Below are 16,093 nucleotides of genomic sequence, written 5' to 3' on the forward strand. Positions count from 1 at the left end.
AAATCAAACACATGGAGACTAAACAGCATGCTATTAAACAAGGACTGGGTCACCAGAGAGATCAAGGAAGAAATAAAAAACATCATGGCAACAAACGACAATGAAAACACAACAATCCAAAATCTATGGGACACAGCGAAAGCAGTCTTGAGAGGGATGTTCATAGCCCTACAAGCCTATTGCAAAAAACAAGAAACAATGGTAATAAATTACTTAACCCTACAACTCAAAGAGCTAGAAAAAGAGCAGCAAGAAAAGCCCAGTGTAACCAGAAGGAAAGAAATAAGAAAGATCAGAGCGGAGATAAATGACATAGAGACCAAAGAAACAATACATAAGATCAACAAAACCAAGAGCTGGTTCTTTGAAAGGATAAACAAGATTGATGGACCTCTAGCCAGGCTCACCAAGAAGCAAAGAGAGAGGACCCAAATGAACAAAATCAGAAATGAAAGAGGTGAAATAACAACAGACCCCACTGAGATACAAAGGATTGTTACAAAATACTACGAACAACTCTATTCCAACAAACTGGACAACCTGGAGGAAATGGACATATTCCTAGAAAAATATAACCTTCCAAAAATCAATCAAGAAGAATCTAAACAGCTCAATAGGCCAATAACTATGGACGAAATTGAAGCAGTCATCAAAAAGCTTCCGGCAAACAAAAGCCCGGGGCCTGATGGCTTCACAGGCGAGTTTTACCAAACATTCAAGGAAGAACTAAACCTATCCTCCTCAGACTATTCCAAAAAATTCAAGTGGAAGGAACACTTCCAAGCTCCTTCTATGAAGCCAGCATCACCCTAATACCAAAACCAGATAAAGACAACACAATGAAAGAGAATTACAGACCAATATCCCTCATGAACATAGATGCCAAAATCCTCAACAAAATTCTAGCAAATCGGCTCCAGCAGTACATCAGAAAGATCATACACCATGACCAAGTAGGATTTATCCCAGGAATGCAAGGATGGTACAATATCCGCAAATCAATAAACGTGATACATCACATAAACAAATTGAAAGATAAAAATCACATAGTCATATCAATTGATGCAGAAAAAGCATTTGACAAAATCCAACACCCTTTCTTGACAAAAACTCTCAACAAGGTGAGAATAGAAGGCTCATACCTCAACATAATAAAAGCTATATATGATAAACCCACAGCAAACATGATACTCAATGGACAAAAACTAAAAACATTTCCCCTAAGAACAGGAACGAGACAGGGATGCCCACTCTCACCACTCCTGTTTGACATAGTACTGGAAGTATTAGCCATTGCAATTAGACAAGAAGAAGAAATAAAAGGCATCCAAATTGGAAAAGAACAAGTAAAGCTGTCTTTATTTGCAGACGACATGATATTGTACATAAAAAACCCGAAAGACTCCGTCAAAAAACTAATAGACTTAATAAATGAATTCGGCAACATAGCAGGATACAAAATTAACGCCAAGAAATCTATGGCCTTCCTATACACCAATAGTGAACTTACAGACAGAGAGACTAAAAAGGCAATCCCATTTACCATCGCACCAAAAAAATTAAGATACCTAGGAATAAACTTAACTAAGGAGGTAAAAGACCTATACACGGAAAACTACAGGACACTGAAAAAAGAGATAGGGGAAGATGTAAACAGATGGAAGAACATAACATGTTCATGGATTGGTAGAATCAACATCATTAAAATGTCCATACTACCCAAAGCAATCTATAGATTCAATGCACTCCCCATTAAAATACCAACGGCATATTTCACAGACCTTGAAAGAACTCTCCAAAAATTCATCTGGAATAAAAAAAGACCCCGAATAGCCACAGCAATCCTGAGAAAGAAGAATAAAGTAGGAGGGATCTCAATACCAGATTTCAAGCTGTATTACAAAGCCACTGTTCTCAAAACAGCCTGGTACTGGCACAAGAACAGACATATAGATCAATGGAACAGAATAGAGAATCCAGATATTGACCCAAACCACTATGCTCAATTAATATTTGACAAAGGAGGCATGAACATACAATGGAATAAAGACAGTCTCTTCAATAAATGGTGTTGGGAAAATTGGACAGATACATGCAAAAAAATGAAGCTTGATCACCAACTTACGCCATACACAAAAATAAACTCAAAATGGATACAGGACTTAAACATAAGACGGGAAACCATAAAAATACTAGAGCAATCCACAGGCAGCAAAATCTCAGACATATGCCGAAAGAAATTCTTCACTGACACTGCACCTAGGGCAATGGAAGCTAAAGAGAAAATTAACAAATGGGACTACATAAAAATAAAAAGCTTTTTCACAGCAAAAGAAACCATCAACAAAACAACAAGAAGGCCCACTGCATGGGAGAACATATTTGCAAATGGCATCACTGATAAAGGTTTAATCTCCAACATCTACAGGCAGCTTATACAACTTAATAAAAGGAAGATAAATGATCCAATAAAAAAATGGGCAACAGACCTAAATAGAATCTTTTCAAAAGAAGACAGAAGGAAGGCCAAGAGACACATGAAAACATGCTCAACGTCACTAATTATCCGAGAGATGCAAATCAAAACAACAATGCGGTACCAGAATGGCTATCATCAACAAATCAACAAACGACAAGTGTTGGAGAGGATGCAGAGAAAAAGGAACCCTCGTGCACTGCTGGTGGGAATGCAGACTGGTGCAGCCACTGTGGAGAACAGTATGGAGTTTCCTCAAAAAACTGAAAATGGAACTCAACATTTGACCCAGTTATCCCACTCCTGGGAATATATCCGAAGAAACTAGAAACACCAATCAGAAAGGATATATGCACCCCTATGTTCATAGCAGCACAATTCACCATAGCTAAGATTTGGAAACAGCCTAGGTGCCCGTCAGCAGATGACTGGATCAGAAAACTGTGGTACATCTACACAATGGAATACTATGCTGCCATAAAAAAGAAGGAATTCTCATCATTTGCAGCAACCTGGGAGGAATTGGAGAACATTATGTTAAGTGAAATAAGTCAGTCAATGAAAGAAAAATACCACATGATCTCACTCATTTATGGATAATAAAGAACATTATAAACTTGAACAAAAAGATAGACACAGAGACAGTAAAGCATCAAACAGACTGTCAAATTACAGGGGGAAGGTTAGGGAGAGGTGGGGGAGATAAGAGATCAATCAAAGGACTTGTATGCATGCATATAAGCATAACCAATGGATGCAAAACTCTGGGGGGTGAAGGCATATATGGGAGTGGGGGGGGGGCAATGGTAAGATATGTACACATATAATACCTTAATAAAAAAATTGAAAATAAAATAAATAAAATAACATCTAGAGATGTGTTAAAGCCACTCATGCTTCCAGCAGAGTTAGGTATATTTAGATCCTTGCATATTCTAAATCTGCATTTTCAAAATTCCGAGTAAGATGCCTTAAGCCCTTTAACCTGTACTCAAGAAATTGAGTTTTATCAAACAGAGCCTATGACGTGACACATGTTAGGAGAGCAGCTGAATTATCAACGAAAAAGAAATCCTCAAGCAATAAATAGATAAACAAAATGGCTTTTCATCTCATAAAAATTAAAAGTAAAACAATAGACAACATCTTTAATAAAAGCTGTCACAAGTAATAAAATGTGGAAGTAAACAACTCAACTTTTTAAATAAAGAAGAATGGCTATCTATTCCAAATAAGTACGCTTTCCCCAAAAAAACAACATGGCATGGCAGTGAATCTCTCTCATACATTTTGAAAGGTGAACACATACATGCCAGGAATAGCACTTCATTTATTTTTATGTGGATAAATGCCACCACAGTAACAAATTCAACTCATGAATTCTTCTTTTAGTTCAATGTAGTATATTAACAAGTTTAATATTATATTGGCCAGTTTCACTTCTGCTAATGCCAATTGAAAAGCCTGCTACTGCTATGGAAAGCATACTGTGCAGTGATTTTTCCAATTCAGACTGCCAAACATATCAAATTCAATATCCCAACACTCTTACCTTTAAAATAATTTCTAAAAATCAAATTTGGTAAAAAAAATAATTAATTAATTAAATTTAAAATCTCATTAACAGTTTGCCAAAGAGAAAACCAGAAAAAAGAAGCAATAACCAGACATTTCTAATTAATTTTTTTCATGTTTTATTACAATCTATTAATACTTTTTCTGCAAATTGTTAATGAATACCATACAGTTATCACTATTCAAAAAACTAAGGGTTGGTGTAAATGCAAACTGAACCACATGCCAGGTAACACAAATAAGCCCCAGTAGGCAGTGCTGCCATCATTAAAGGGGCAGCTCCTTCCAGCCAACCTCTAGCCACTTTCTGCCACAAGGAAATATGAAATTAACGAACCAGATATTCCTGGCCTTTAAAAGAAGTTAGAAATCTGCCTTTCTATGCAAAAATCTCCTGGTTTTTTTAAATTTGGGGTGTGTGGTTTGCTTTTTGGTTTGTTTAGGTTTTTTTGCCCCAAAGTACATGCCTATATCTGAATCAAGCAGCTGGTCTCTGGTTTGCAACCCCTGGCTTATACAGAAGTTCCTGTCTTTATACTATCCTATACAATAAAACCCTAATATGCAAATCAACTGAACGGTGGAACAACCAGTCGCTTTGATGCACACTGACCACCAGGGGGCAGACGCTCTATGCAGGAGCTGCCCCCTGGTGGTCAGTGCGCTCCCACAGGGGGAGTGCCCCTCAGCCAGAAGCCAGGCTCACAGCTGGCGAGCACAGTGGCGGTGGCGGAAGCCTCTCCTGCCTCTGGTGCAGGTGAGTGGTAAGGAGCGAGGGGTCCCGGACTGTGAGAGGGATCCCAGCAGGCGGACATCCTCTGAGGGTCCCGAACTGCAAGAGGGTGCAGGCCAGGCTGAGGACCCCCCGCCCAGTGCACGAATTTCATGCACCAGGCCTCTAGTCTAAAATATCACAGCAGATCTCCTGTGTTTAGAGAAGCCCGAGATGGATGTGATTAGCAGAAACGAAGACTCATGTACCATGTTCACAGTGACTCACCACTCCCCGCCACTGCACCCTGGAGGGACTTCCAGGATGACGTCACTTTATTTGTGTAGAAGTCCCTCTACTACTGCCAGACTGGAAACTTCCTGTAGGCAAGGCCACACCTTATTCATCCCAGTTTTCTCAGCACTTGGCACATTAAAAGCACAAAATAAACAAATTTGAAAGAAGGAAGAAATGAATAAATAAGCACCAAGTGAATGTAATATCTGATGCCAATCCCCGGGGAAGGGCGTCTTCATCCTGTGTCTATGTGATAATAGAAGATCATGTGCTCGCCCTGGCTGGTGTGCCCAGTGATTAGAAAGTCAGCCTGTGTACCAAAGGGTCTTGGGTTCAATTCCGGATCAAGGGCATGTGCCTGGGTTGCAGATTTGATCTGGCCCCAGTCAACCAATCCATGTAGCTCTCTCACATCTATGTTCCCCTCTCTCTCTCTCTCTTCCTCTCTCTCTCCTCCTCCTTCTCTCCCTTCCACTCTAAAAATCCGTGAAAAAAAAATATCCGTGGATGAGGATTAACCACAAAAGAAAAGACCATGTGCTCATTTTAGACAGGTGAGTCTCAGTGCGGTTGTGATTGGGCTGTTGTCATGGTTGTTTCCACTGCACCTGAGGAAGCCACTTGCTTTTCTCCTGGATGCCTCCCTATAGAGTGGCAAGGGGGGCTCGGAGTGGGTAGAGGCGTGCCCAGGGGCGTTGGGTGGTAAGAACAAAAAGGAAAGTTCATTATGTGCTGTTTCTGTACAAATCCTGCTGTTTTTAGCCCAAGTTAAAAGGAGGCCTGACTTAGAGTCCCTGTCACTTGTCAGCCAGCCAATATTTTTACTCTTCCTTCTCTCCTTTCCATACACATATTGCTCTATACGTTGTGGAGTCTAAACTATTTCTTCAATACAACCCTAGGAACAAAAATCTATACTCTGTACCCATGTACATCACTTTATAGTCTTGACTATAAAAACTACTTCTGTGTAACTTTTAGAGAGCAACTCAGTGGGCATTAGAGCTTAATTATAACCAAACAGGTATGAACCATAAATAAGTTTTCTTCCCTGTGTGGAGTTTGGCAATGCCAAAGGTGTGGATTTCATTTAAGCACTGCAGAAAGTTTACATTTTCTAACCCAATACTTGGGACCCATGAGCTGACAACTAAGAATAATGTCCCAGGGATGATGTAAGAGAATACTTGGGAAATTCGTGATGCCAAAGTAAGCAGGGGAGTGTGCAAAGAAGAGAAGAAGCTTGAGGGCCTGGTTCTAGGCATATAATGTAGAAACACACTTACCAGAATAGACGGTGGGGTTGCCGGGAGACTTGCACTTTGGGGGTTCCAAACCAGGTCTTCAGTGGGGGGGAGAAAAACTCCTCTCACTGAAGAAAAACAATATTCAAGAACATTTTTAATTGATTTTAGGGACAAAAATTTTAGAGACACTATTGTACTTGAGGTTTAGGGACAACTAAACACCAAGTTCTTCCTTTTTACAGTTTAGATTTGGGCAGAACAGATAAGGGAGACTTGCTTAGAAAATGCTTGCTCCTTTATTCAGATATTTTACTTACATTAGCACCATCTGTCTGAATTATGGGACTCTAGCATAAAATAAATGTTCTTCCCATTATTACAGTTAGGACACTCTTATGTTATTTCCTTTTCTTTCTGACGCAGTTTTTACTCTTTTCAAGATTCCTATGAAGCAGTTGTTTTTAAAATTAATTTTTTTTTCCATTTTAATAAGAAAGTTGAACTGAAGTTCCAACTCATTTGATTGATGCTAACAAAAGAGAAAATTAAGCAAAACATTTCCTTTCTGGCAGAAAGTACCTTTGAAAAATGGACTACGACACCAGAGAGTTTATCACTATACCAATATTAAAGAGAGTAGATTGTATAATTTAATTCAACAAAAATTACTGAACCCTTACTAGTTATTACAGACTTTGATGAAGTGAAGGCTATAAATATTAATAAGGCTAAGTTTCTCCTGTGGAAGTATTTCATATGTCAGAGATAAGTACATGAGGGATACACACACACACACACACACACACACACACACACACAATATCCTATATAATAAACGCCTAATATGTAAATTGTCCCCTCAGGCAGTCATTCGACCAGAAGATTGGGAATTCGACCACTCACTATGACATGCGCTGACCAGCAGGGGGCGGCACGGAACATGGCAGGCGTCAGCAATGCAGCGCTGGCAGTGGGCGGCAGTGGAGACACGGCCAGTCCCAATAGGCCCTGACAAGAGCGGGACCGCTGCGGGATGGTGGAGCAGGTGGAGCAGGCCAAGGCTGGGTGCCAGGTGGGGCTGCAGGGCTGTGAGGCTGGGGGCGCCAGCTGGGGCTGCAAGGCTGGGGACGTGAGCTGGGGCCCAATCTCCGCAGGTCACCCCGAGGGACCCCACTTGTGCACGAATTCGTGCACTGGGCCTCTGGTATTTATCCTACATAATAAAATGGTAATATGTAAATTACCATCACTCCGCTACGCCCACGATTGGGCCAGCAGGAGGCGCAGGGGGTGGGACTCAGGGTGGCCGGGGTAGCTGATTGGGCCAGCAGTGGCGCCGCGAGCTCAGCGTCTGTGTCATGGCTGCGCCGGAGGCTTTCGGAAGGCCTGGGGCACCAGCGGACAGACAGCCAGCTGGTGCACCAGGTGCATGATTAAATCATGCACTGGGCCTCTAGTATATATATAAATTAATTTTCCCGAAATGGGAGAGGGAATCAATAAACTAAAAGAAGGGTTTGCCAGGAGGGTGAGCTGGTTTATGAACCAAAAACAGAAGCAGAATCTCTCATTATTTTCCTGTTCTTACTAGCCTGACATAGAGGAATTAATCAGAAGCCAAAAATCCTATTTGGTTTAAGTATTTTCCAAAACCCTTTTTCAGTTTATGTACAGTTATCTTGTCTTCTATGGACAACAAGCTCTAGGAAATCAAGATGAACATATCTTATGAGATGATGACCAAGTTACCTAGGAAGCTATGCCATTCAGAACTCAGAAGTTGTCATGACAATAGAAATAGATTTTAGGGACAAAATTCTGAGTAATTGAAATGTACATCTACAGTGGCTGCACCAGTCTGCATCCCACCAGCAAGAAAACAGTACGAAGTTTCCTCAAAAAAATATAAATGGAACCCCCATTTGACCCAGTAATCCCACTTCTATGAATATATCCCAAGAAATCAGAAACACCCATCAGAAAGGATATATGCACCCCTATGTTCATAGCAGCACAATTTACAATAGCTAAGATTTGGAAACAGCCTAAGTGCCCATCAGCAGATGAGTGGTTTAAAAAACTGTGGTACATCTACACAATGGACTACTATGCCACTATAAAAAAGAAGGAACCTTTACATTTGCAACAGCATAAATGTAACTGGAGAGCATTATGCTAAGTGAAATAAGCCAGTTGGAGAAAGATAAATATCACATGATCTCACTCATATGTGGGATATAATGATCAACATAAACTGATAATCAAAAATAGATCCAGAGACAAATGGCAGGGGTGGGGGTGGTTAGAGATCAACCAAAGGACTTGTATGCATGCATATTATCATCACCAATGGACACAGACACTGGGGCAGTGGGGGCTTGCCCTAAGGGGTGGGAGTAAAAGGGGGGTTAGTGGGGGGGAAAGGAGACTTATGTAATACTTTAAACCAGTGGTCGGCAAACTCATTAGTCAACAGAGCCAAATATCAACAGTACGACGATTAAAATTTCTTTTGAGAGCCAAATTTTTTAAACTTAAACTTCTTCTAACGCCACTTCTTCAAAATAGACTCGCCCAGGCCGTGGTATTTTGTGGAAGAGCCACACTCAAGGGGCCAAAGAGCCGCATGTGGCTCGCGAGCTACAGTTTGCCGACCACGGCTTTAAACAATAAAAAAAAAAAAAAAAATTTAAAAAAAAGATAAAATGTTCAGCTACTATATTTGTCCCCATTGAAGAATGTAGGTTCTCAGCCCTAGCCAGTTTAGCTCAGTGGATAGAGCATCGGCCTGCAGCCCAGGTTCGATTCCTGTCAAGAGCACATACCTTGGTTGCAGACACCTCCTCCACCCGGGCCCTGCTCTGGTCTCATGCAGGAGGCAACCAATCGATGTGTTTCTCTCACATCAGTATTTCTCTCTGTCTTCCCTCTCTCTTCCACTCACTCTAAAAATCAATGGGGGGATAAGGACACATATGCAATACCTTAATCATAAAGAAATTTTTTCAAAAATAAAAATAAATAAATAAATATCAATTGAAAAATATCCTCAGGTGAGGATTTAAAAAAAAAAAAAAAAGTCCTATGTAACCCAAATGAAGTCAAAGCTACTCTGTGGCTCTGTCTCAGCACACTGATACATTAAAGAGACATCAGTTCAGCAGCCTATTTTTTCAATTATTTTATTGAAAAGGAATTCAAAGTTTTAGCTTAGTCCAGTGATGGCGAACCTATGACACGCGTGTCAGCACTGACACGCGTAGCCATTTCTGATGACATGCGGCCGCTGAGGTGGCCACATGCCGAGGATGAAACATTTGCTGCTCCTGAGGATGAAACATTTGTTAAATAATGTTTTTTCCTCAAAGTGACACACTACCCGAGTTATGCTCAGTTTTTTGGCGAAGTTTGACACACCAAGCTCAAAAGGTTGCCCATCACTGGCTTAGTCCTCAAAAAATATGTTTTGTTTTGGTTTTTTATTGATTTGAGAGAGAGAGGAAGGGAGAGAGAGAAAGAGAGAAACATTGATCTGTTGTTCCATTTATGTATGCGTTGATGCTAACAATGGAGAAAATTATGCAAAACTATTTCCTTTATGGCAGAAAGTACCTTTAAAAAATAGGTTGCTTCTTGTATGCACCCTTATCAGGATCAAATATGCAACCTTGGCATATGGGAACAATGCTCTAACCAACTGAGCTACCCAGTCAGGGCAAAAAATATCTTATTTAGGAAGTAAGGAATCTACACTAATAAAAGAGAAACATGCAAATTAACCATCAGTCCACTACACCCACAAGCCACACCCACAAGCCAATCAGGAGCAAGTATGCAAATTAACCCAACCAAGATGGTGGCCGGCCACAGAGCTGGAGCAAGCAGGAGGCTTGGGTTGCCCCGGCAATGGGGGAAGCCAAGCTTCCCACCCACCCTGGCCAGCCCTGGCCTCCGCTCAAGGCTACAAGTTTCAATTATAGAAGATAAATAAATCCCAACAAAAATGGTGGTGGCCATGGAGCTGCAGCTGACCAGGAGGCTTGGGTTGCCCCTGGTGATGGAGGAAGCCAAGCTTTCCGACCTGGCCAGCCCTGGCCTCTGCTCAAGGCTACAAAGTTTCAATTATAGAAGCTAAATAAATCCTAGATACTTGCTTCTAGCCGGCCCTGGCCTCCGCTCAAGGAGGTGCTGGGAAAAAAAGAAAAAAAAGAAAAATGGAGGGGCTGAGACCTTGGGTAGCCGGGGGGTGATCAGGCCAGGATGGGATGGCAGGGGCTGTTGGGGGTAAGCAGACCAGCAGGGGGGCCAGTTGGGGGTGAGCAGGCCATCAGTGGGGGTCAGTTGGAGGTGATCAGGACAATGTGGGGGGCAGTTTGGAGTGAGCAGGCCAGCAGGGGGCAGTTGGGGGTGAGCAGGCTGGCACGGGGGGCAGTTGGAAGTGATCTGGCTGGCAGGGGGGCATTTGGGGGCGAGCAGGCCAGCAGGCAGAATGGTTAGGGGCAATCAGGCAGGCAGGCAGGCAGGTAAGCGGCTGGAGCCAGCAGTCCTGGATTGTGAGAGGGATGTCTGACTGACGGTTTAGGCCTGATCCCTGTAAACCAGCAGTAGGACATCCTTCAAGGGGTCCCAGATTGGAGAGGGTGCAGGCCGGGCTGAGGAACACACCCTACCCCCATGCACGAATTTCATGCACTGGGCCATTAGTTATATTATACAGAGTAAAATTTGTTTAAAATGTTTTCTCTCTGTCTTTTTTTTCTCCCTTGTGTTTACTTTTGTTTGTCTACACACACACACACATACACACACACACACACACACACACACACACACACACACACGAGGCCTAGGTGGTAGCTGCCTAAAAATATAGAGGCTTCTTTTCCCCTCAGGTTATGTAGCAGTTGGAGAGGCTATAAACATGCATCATGGTTAGTATTGCCTCTCATTTGTGGATTTTCCTCCTTAGCAGATGGTACTTCTCCTATGGGGTCGCCTCAGTAAAATAGACTCTGGACATTTTAAAAGTTCAACTACCAAGTGAATGTGGAGAAGTAAAATGAAGTAGCAAATAAATTAACAGGGCACCATGTCCCTGATGAGTTAAGCTCTGGACTCGGCAAGCTCTAGTCCCAGGTTGACTAGGTCACTCCTGACTAGGTCACTCAAACTCAGAGTAGTCCATCCTAGCCAGTTTCTCAGTGATTAGAGCACCAGCCCACAGACTGAAGGGTGACAGGTTCGATCCCAGTCATACCTCGGCTGCAGGCTCGATCCCTTGCCCAGGCAGGGCATGTGCGGGAGGCAACCAATCGATGTGTCTCTCTCACATAGATGTTTCTCTCTCTGTCTCTCCCCCTTCCTTCCACTCTCTCTAAATTTGGGGGGGAAAATATCCTCAAGGAAGGGTTAAATAAATAAATAAGCAAACAAACTCAGAGTAGTCAGCCCCTCCTGGCGGACCCCAGATCCACCTGTTGATTTGGGGTCATAACTGGACCTATACAGCCGCCTGAACCCAAACTTAGTGTTGGATTCTCTGGGATCCTGCCCAGCACCCAGTCTCAGTTCTTCTTTCCCAAGGTCTTCCAGCAGCTTCCCTGAGCTGCTCCTTCTCTTCTGCTCTCTGGCTTTTCAGCCTTGACAGCTGACCTGCCTCTGGAAAGTCCATGTCTTGGGTTGCCAGGGCAGCACTACAGCCTATTTCAATTCACACTTCCAGGTACTTCTTGACTTTTTCTTACAGTTTGCTTCCATATCTCTCAACTATTTCTAAATATCATGCTGTTCTCCACAAAGAGTGGCTTTCCCATCTGCAAATATTCCAGAGAGCCTTTGATTAATCTATCCCAAGTAGTGCATGGTTAACGTTCCAATCATCCCATTCAGTCTAGAGAATGCTCAGAACCATGTATACTTAGGGAAATTCATTTCACCAGAGCATACTAGAAAAGGAACCGAAACTATAGAGGACTTCATGATTGATAGCAAACTCACCACTGATGAGCTGAAGGGAGCCAGGATCTGGATTCAAAGAGGAGTTGCCCAGCAAAAAATTGTGATGCAGTGTCTCAGCAATATAATCTCTGAAGTTACTGATTGTATAAACAGCAGTGGGCTTATCATCCAATTCCACAAGACCATGGTTTTCCACCTTGTTGGAGTGAAGGCTGATTAGGTCCCAGGTGGTATTGCTGATGGCCTCTCCGTTGAAAGTAACTGCATAGTGAACATCTATGCCACTATGAATGAGAAGAGGGAACAGATGAGACCCTGCTAAGGAAGCACAAAGGAAGGACGATGAACCCAGGAGAACAAGCATTAGACTAGAGGGAGAGTTTCAGAAAGCATGGTTTCCATCACCATTCTGTAGGAGCAAAATGATTCCCAAATCAGAGCATAAAAATAAATTAAGTCCTTCCTCTTAACTTACTTATATATTCTTATACGTCCCTTGATTATAGCCTTTGTTGTTCGGCATAAAGATTTTGTTTACAGTGACTGCCTTTCAGTCTCTTCTTGACTTTCTATCCCCAATGTTCAGCTTGGTACCTGGGAAAGAGGGGTACCCAGTGCCTACTAAATGAACAGAAATCTATACTCATCCTATATAATAAAAAGCTAATATGCAAATAGACTGAACGGAGGAACGACTGGTCGCTATGATGCACACTGACCACCAGGGGGCAGGTGCTCAACGCAGGAGCTTCCCCCTGGTGGTCACTGCACTCCCACAGGGGGAGCGCCGCTCAGCCAGAAGCCAGGCTCACAGCTGGCGAGCGCAGTGGTGGTGGCAGTGGTGGGAGCCTCTCCCGCCTCCGCTGCAGGCAGGCAGTAAGGAGCAAGAGGTCCCGGACTGCAAGAGCCCTGAACTGTGAGAGGGCACAAGCCAGGCTGAGGGACCCCCCCCCCACCCTCCAGTGCCAGAATTTCGTGCACCGGGCCTCTAGTCTGAATATAAAAAGAGAACTGAATCCTAATCGAGGTATTCACTTATCTAAAGAAAAAGTATCAACATAATGGCAATGGTCTCGTGAAGTCTAGGAAAAAGGGAATTAGTCAATTAACTTGTGTTACTATTGAGTGGAATTCTTCTCACCAGTGTATTGTGTCTTCCTCAGAAGACAAATCCCTCGGCTGCAGACAGCTACCATAGGCTGGCATGGTTTGATGATACTTGCCACTAAAATCACCAACTTCCTCTTTCTGATTTCAAGTTTGCAAAGGAAACTTTTGATTATAACTTCCTACATATGTTCCTATAGGAAAAGAATACATGAGCCAGCCAATGCAATAATTGGTCAATTGGCAGATATATTTCTCACTTTAAATACATCAGCTGGCATCCTAGAGAATGCAGTGTGTTTTGTGGTTTGGGAAGCATGAATTGGTCTTAAGAGACCTCTCCTTTGGAGCCCTGCTTGCTGCAGATCACATCCTAGCCCACAGGGGACGCCTTGAAGGTGACATCCTTCCCTGCCATTCAAGCAGCCAGGCCTCTTTGAACTTCCTGTCTCACTCTGAGTAAGTTCAGTGAGGTTTCCTCCCAAAGAGCTGCCACTTCCAATGGGGTGGTGTGGGCACTTGAACATGGTAACTGAGCACTTCGACACCTGATGCTCTAAGTGGTGAGACATCTGCTTGTCATCAGCGTCCCTCAACCACTTAATTCTCCCCATGTCGGAATATGTTGAGTCAAGGGTAATTCCTGATCTTTTCTGTAAAGAAATAAATTCAGTAAAATATATTAAAATAACCAAAGGATGGCTCCAAGGTGGAATAAAACAGTAAGAGGGACACCTACTGGTCAGAACTCACTACACCATATATGCCCCAAGCATCTAGCACAATGCCTGGCTCATAGTAATTCAATAAATATATTTGAAAGTAATGAAAAAACAAACGGTCAATTGTATTCACTAATATACTAGTAAGCAAATAAGTGACAGTATGTGGCATTCCTGACTTAATCCAAAGGATTTTTAGTCTCTAAATAGGAGTAATTTTTTACCCTAAAGAGCATACGTATGATCTTCATACAAATGTGTCTTGTATGTAGTCATCTGGGGGCACTGCTCACAGCCAGAGCACAGCACTGTGAGAATGTGCACGCTCTCCCCAGCTCGGTGGAACGGACCACGCCCATATCTCCAGAAAGGGGAGCTTCTCTTTGGGGTCTTCGCACAACATGTTAACATGGCTCTGAGACAGGAAACAGTGATGAGGGGGAAATGGAGAAGACAGAAAAGGCTGAACCGGTTAGCACTGGAGTTGGTTTCTGGGCTATATGAAAATCAGAGAAGGAGAGGCAAGCCTTTACTAGGAGCCTATGATGTACCTTGCATGACTTATAAATATCATATTGGAGAAGGTCAAGAGAAATATTCCTGCATCAAGAAATCTATGCAAATCAGGCAGTCTGGGTTACATTACTAGCCTAACTGTTTGTGGGCAAAATAAAATTTGTTTCCCTTGAACATCTAAAAAGAACATATCTATTATAATCTACCATGTCCAGTGAGGATAAATTCATTAAAGAAGATAAAATCCTCAGAGAGATGCTACAATTTATTTCCATGTGTTTATCCTGGAAAGAGAACTCAAAGAAAGGCTTGAGCTTTCAGGAAACCATCTATTCTCAGAGCCGAGAACTTTCCTCTGACCCAGCACAGACTGAGTGCCGGCATGGCAAAGGGAGCACCGCGCTCTCTCGTGATGAGGGACCACCGAAAGGGAGCCGAGGACAGTCTGACGGAAGAAAGCTCTTCTGGCTCTCGGCGCTGACAACTCCACGGAACCAACCACCGTCACCCTTCGTCTTCCGAATGAGACGGAAACAGCGGCTTCCAAGAGGAACGTTTCTCTGTCTGACAGCCATTTCTAGAGATCTGAATCATGTGGGGGTGAAATGTTCCCTTTCTCATTCTCTCACCTCAAATGCCCTTGTTGGCTCTTTGACATGTGCAGATTTTAAATAGAAAAAAATAATGCAATCACATCTCATTAAGGTAACCGAAATAAAGGTTTTTCAGAGAAACTCAGATATCTTTCTTTTCTAAAACTTCCATTAGGAAGAAGATGCACCCTTACGAAGTCTGGAGCTGAATGTTTGAAGTGTGTACACCAGGCAAATATGTTGTTGATTCACTTCAAGGGAGTCCTACCAACTTAAAATAATGTGTGCATCTTGAAAGGGGTACAAAGCAAATAGAAATTTCATGTGCATATAAATGTTTATGTTTATAATATTTTGTTATGTTATGTTTATGACATGTAACATTTATACATGTTTATAAAGAGAGATTATATATCATATAAATAAACTATTTCTGCACCACACTTTTACTCACACACAACTCAGAATAAGAGTATACTGAACAGTTACGAATAAATGTCATTAACTACCTAACACTTGACAATTTTGGAAACTGCACTTAAGTTAACAATTTTGTCATAAAATCTAATGGCTTCATATTGAATTGTTGTCTGTATCTCTAGAGAACTTAGCACTCAGCAACCATTCTTTTGATCATAGGGTAACATCAGAGTTTGGGTTGTTTTACATTCAAATCACCCATAATCAGGCTTTTCGGTTGAGTATAGACAATCAACGAATGTGTCTATAACTAACACACACAGAGCAGTTTACACATACTAGGTCCTCAGTACAGAAACCCACATTCTGATTACCTTAGGTAAATATCAGACATATAGTCACGTAACACATGGCAAATCAATTTGCCTCCCTGAGGCAAGATTTCCTCAGCACCAAAATAGAATGAATAT

At 42.3% G+C, this 16,093-nt stretch overlaps 1 protein-coding gene across 1 annotated transcript in view; it reads right to left on the minus strand.

Annotated features, from left to right (window-relative positions):
• Positions 1–16,093, minus strand: part of IMPG2 (interphotoreceptor matrix proteoglycan 2) — an 89,286-nt gene that overhangs the window by 30,528 nt on the left and 42,665 nt on the right. The window contains exons 11-12 of the mRNA XM_079767441.1: positions 12,305–12,549; positions 6,347–6,432 (exon numbers count right to left, since the gene is read on the minus strand). Coding sequence (XP_079623567.1) covers positions 6,347–6,432; positions 12,305–12,549 — 331 coding nt within the window. The remainder of the gene's footprint in view (positions 1–6,346; positions 6,433–12,304; positions 12,550–16,093) is intronic.

The sequence above is a fragment of the Cnephaeus nilssonii genome (assembly GCF_951640355.1).
Source record: "Cnephaeus nilssonii genome assembly, chromosome: 3".
Lineage (NCBI taxonomy): Eukaryota > Metazoa > Chordata > Mammalia > Chiroptera > Vespertilionidae > Cnephaeus > Cnephaeus nilssonii.